Here is a 1,408-nt window from a genome sequence, read left to right as displayed (position 1 = left end):
AATATAAATTGGTTAGATAATTTACAATAGGAAATTTATTTGATTATATATTTGTATGGTTGGAGTCTCGCGAGTAAAAATTCGCGACAGCATCTCCATTTATGCATGGTTCTTTTAACTTTGAATCTATTTGCTGTTTCTCATTTCAATCCGACAGTTTTGAATCGAATTTTTGAGATTTGCATGGAGCAAATGATCTTTCGACCTGCAACAAATTAAGTTGCTGTGTTACGCTTTCTTTATCTTGAAGCTTACTTTCGAGTTGAAAACGATTGACATTCCATTGTCCTTCACGTTCGAGCGAAGTTCGCAGATCAGCTTGTGCAATTTTCACGTCATGCTCAGTAGTTATGCATCTTTTCCACGGGCTTCCAAATTGCTGTCACTGTTTGAATTTACTTTTAATTGACATCGTTCTTTATATTTTTGCTTCAGTGCCTCTTGCAAACGTGGCAGCTGTTTAGCTGATGCCAATCGTACTACTGATATACCTGATATACCTGCAGTCTTGTTTTTTCTCGTTCGTGCTGTAATTTCTCTTAATTCGATCAACCAACGAACATCTTATCACGGTAAATATTTTATATCGTTTCTGTTTTATTTTGCTTTGAGATGATCAAATACGTTTTTCACGATGAAGGCATCGTCACATCATACTGTTTGATTCCCGAAGTGTTAGTTTTAGATTCTTGATTTATATTTGCGCTCTTGAGTAGGTTTTGTCTCGTTATGGAATTTCTATCTCGTTCTATCTCATTTCTGTATCTTGGCATGTTCATCTTATAGTATAGTATAATATTTCTCCGCGGTCAAATATCATTCACCAGTAACAACAACAGATTTTAAGTTTAATATTTCTTCTTGGAAACGTCGAATTTGAACGTCCACGTATCTTGCCATACCGATTTAATTTCGATGATTGATTGACTGACCGCAAATTACTTTAACAAAAAACCACGACAGAAGGGTTTGTTCTTAAGCAAGACGAATATTCTGAGAAGGTATTCTTTGTTCGGTTCAGGAGGAAGTTATTAATTCGCAGGGGATAGTAGGTTGTAATAATGCAGAGAATAATAGTAAAAATATTTATTGAAGAGAGTAGAGGATACAATGTACGCGTGCAGTTCTTGGTTAGGTGTTTGAAAAGGCAATGATCTAGTTATAGCCTTGACTATATATACAATTTTAACAGCATATTTGGTGGGAGTGGTTTACAACAAACATTACGTTAGATATTCCTTTGGATAAAGAAAACTATTAAAATCCGATTACAACAAAAGGCTCTGTTTGCAACATTAAGCATTGCAATTAAGATTGGTTCTCAGACAAAGAATTTAGCTTATGAGTGTGCTTTGTTGCCATAAAAAAGGAAGGATGTTCACTCAGATAAAGATAACAAAGAAAACGC

At 34.8% G+C, this 1,408-nt stretch overlaps 1 protein-coding gene across 1 annotated transcript; it reads right to left on the bottom strand.

Annotated features, from left to right (window-relative positions):
- Positions 1-348: 348 nt before the first annotated feature.
- Positions 349-500, bottom strand: LOAG_19153 (hypothetical protein; the record flags this gene model as incomplete). The annotated part of the gene is made up of 1 exon (XM_020451807.1): positions 349-500. A coding segment is annotated over one exon (152 nt), but the record flags the coding sequence as incomplete, so codon positions are not given.
- Between the last annotated feature and the right edge of the window lie 908 nt (positions 501-1,408).

The sequence above is a fragment of the Loa loa genome, assembly GCF_000183805.2.
Source record: "Loa loa unplaced genomic scaffold supercont3.2283, whole genome shotgun sequence".
NCBI lineage: Eukaryota > Metazoa > Nematoda > Chromadorea > Rhabditida > Onchocercidae > Loa > Loa loa.
This window is presented reverse-complemented; position numbering and strand designations above follow the sequence as displayed.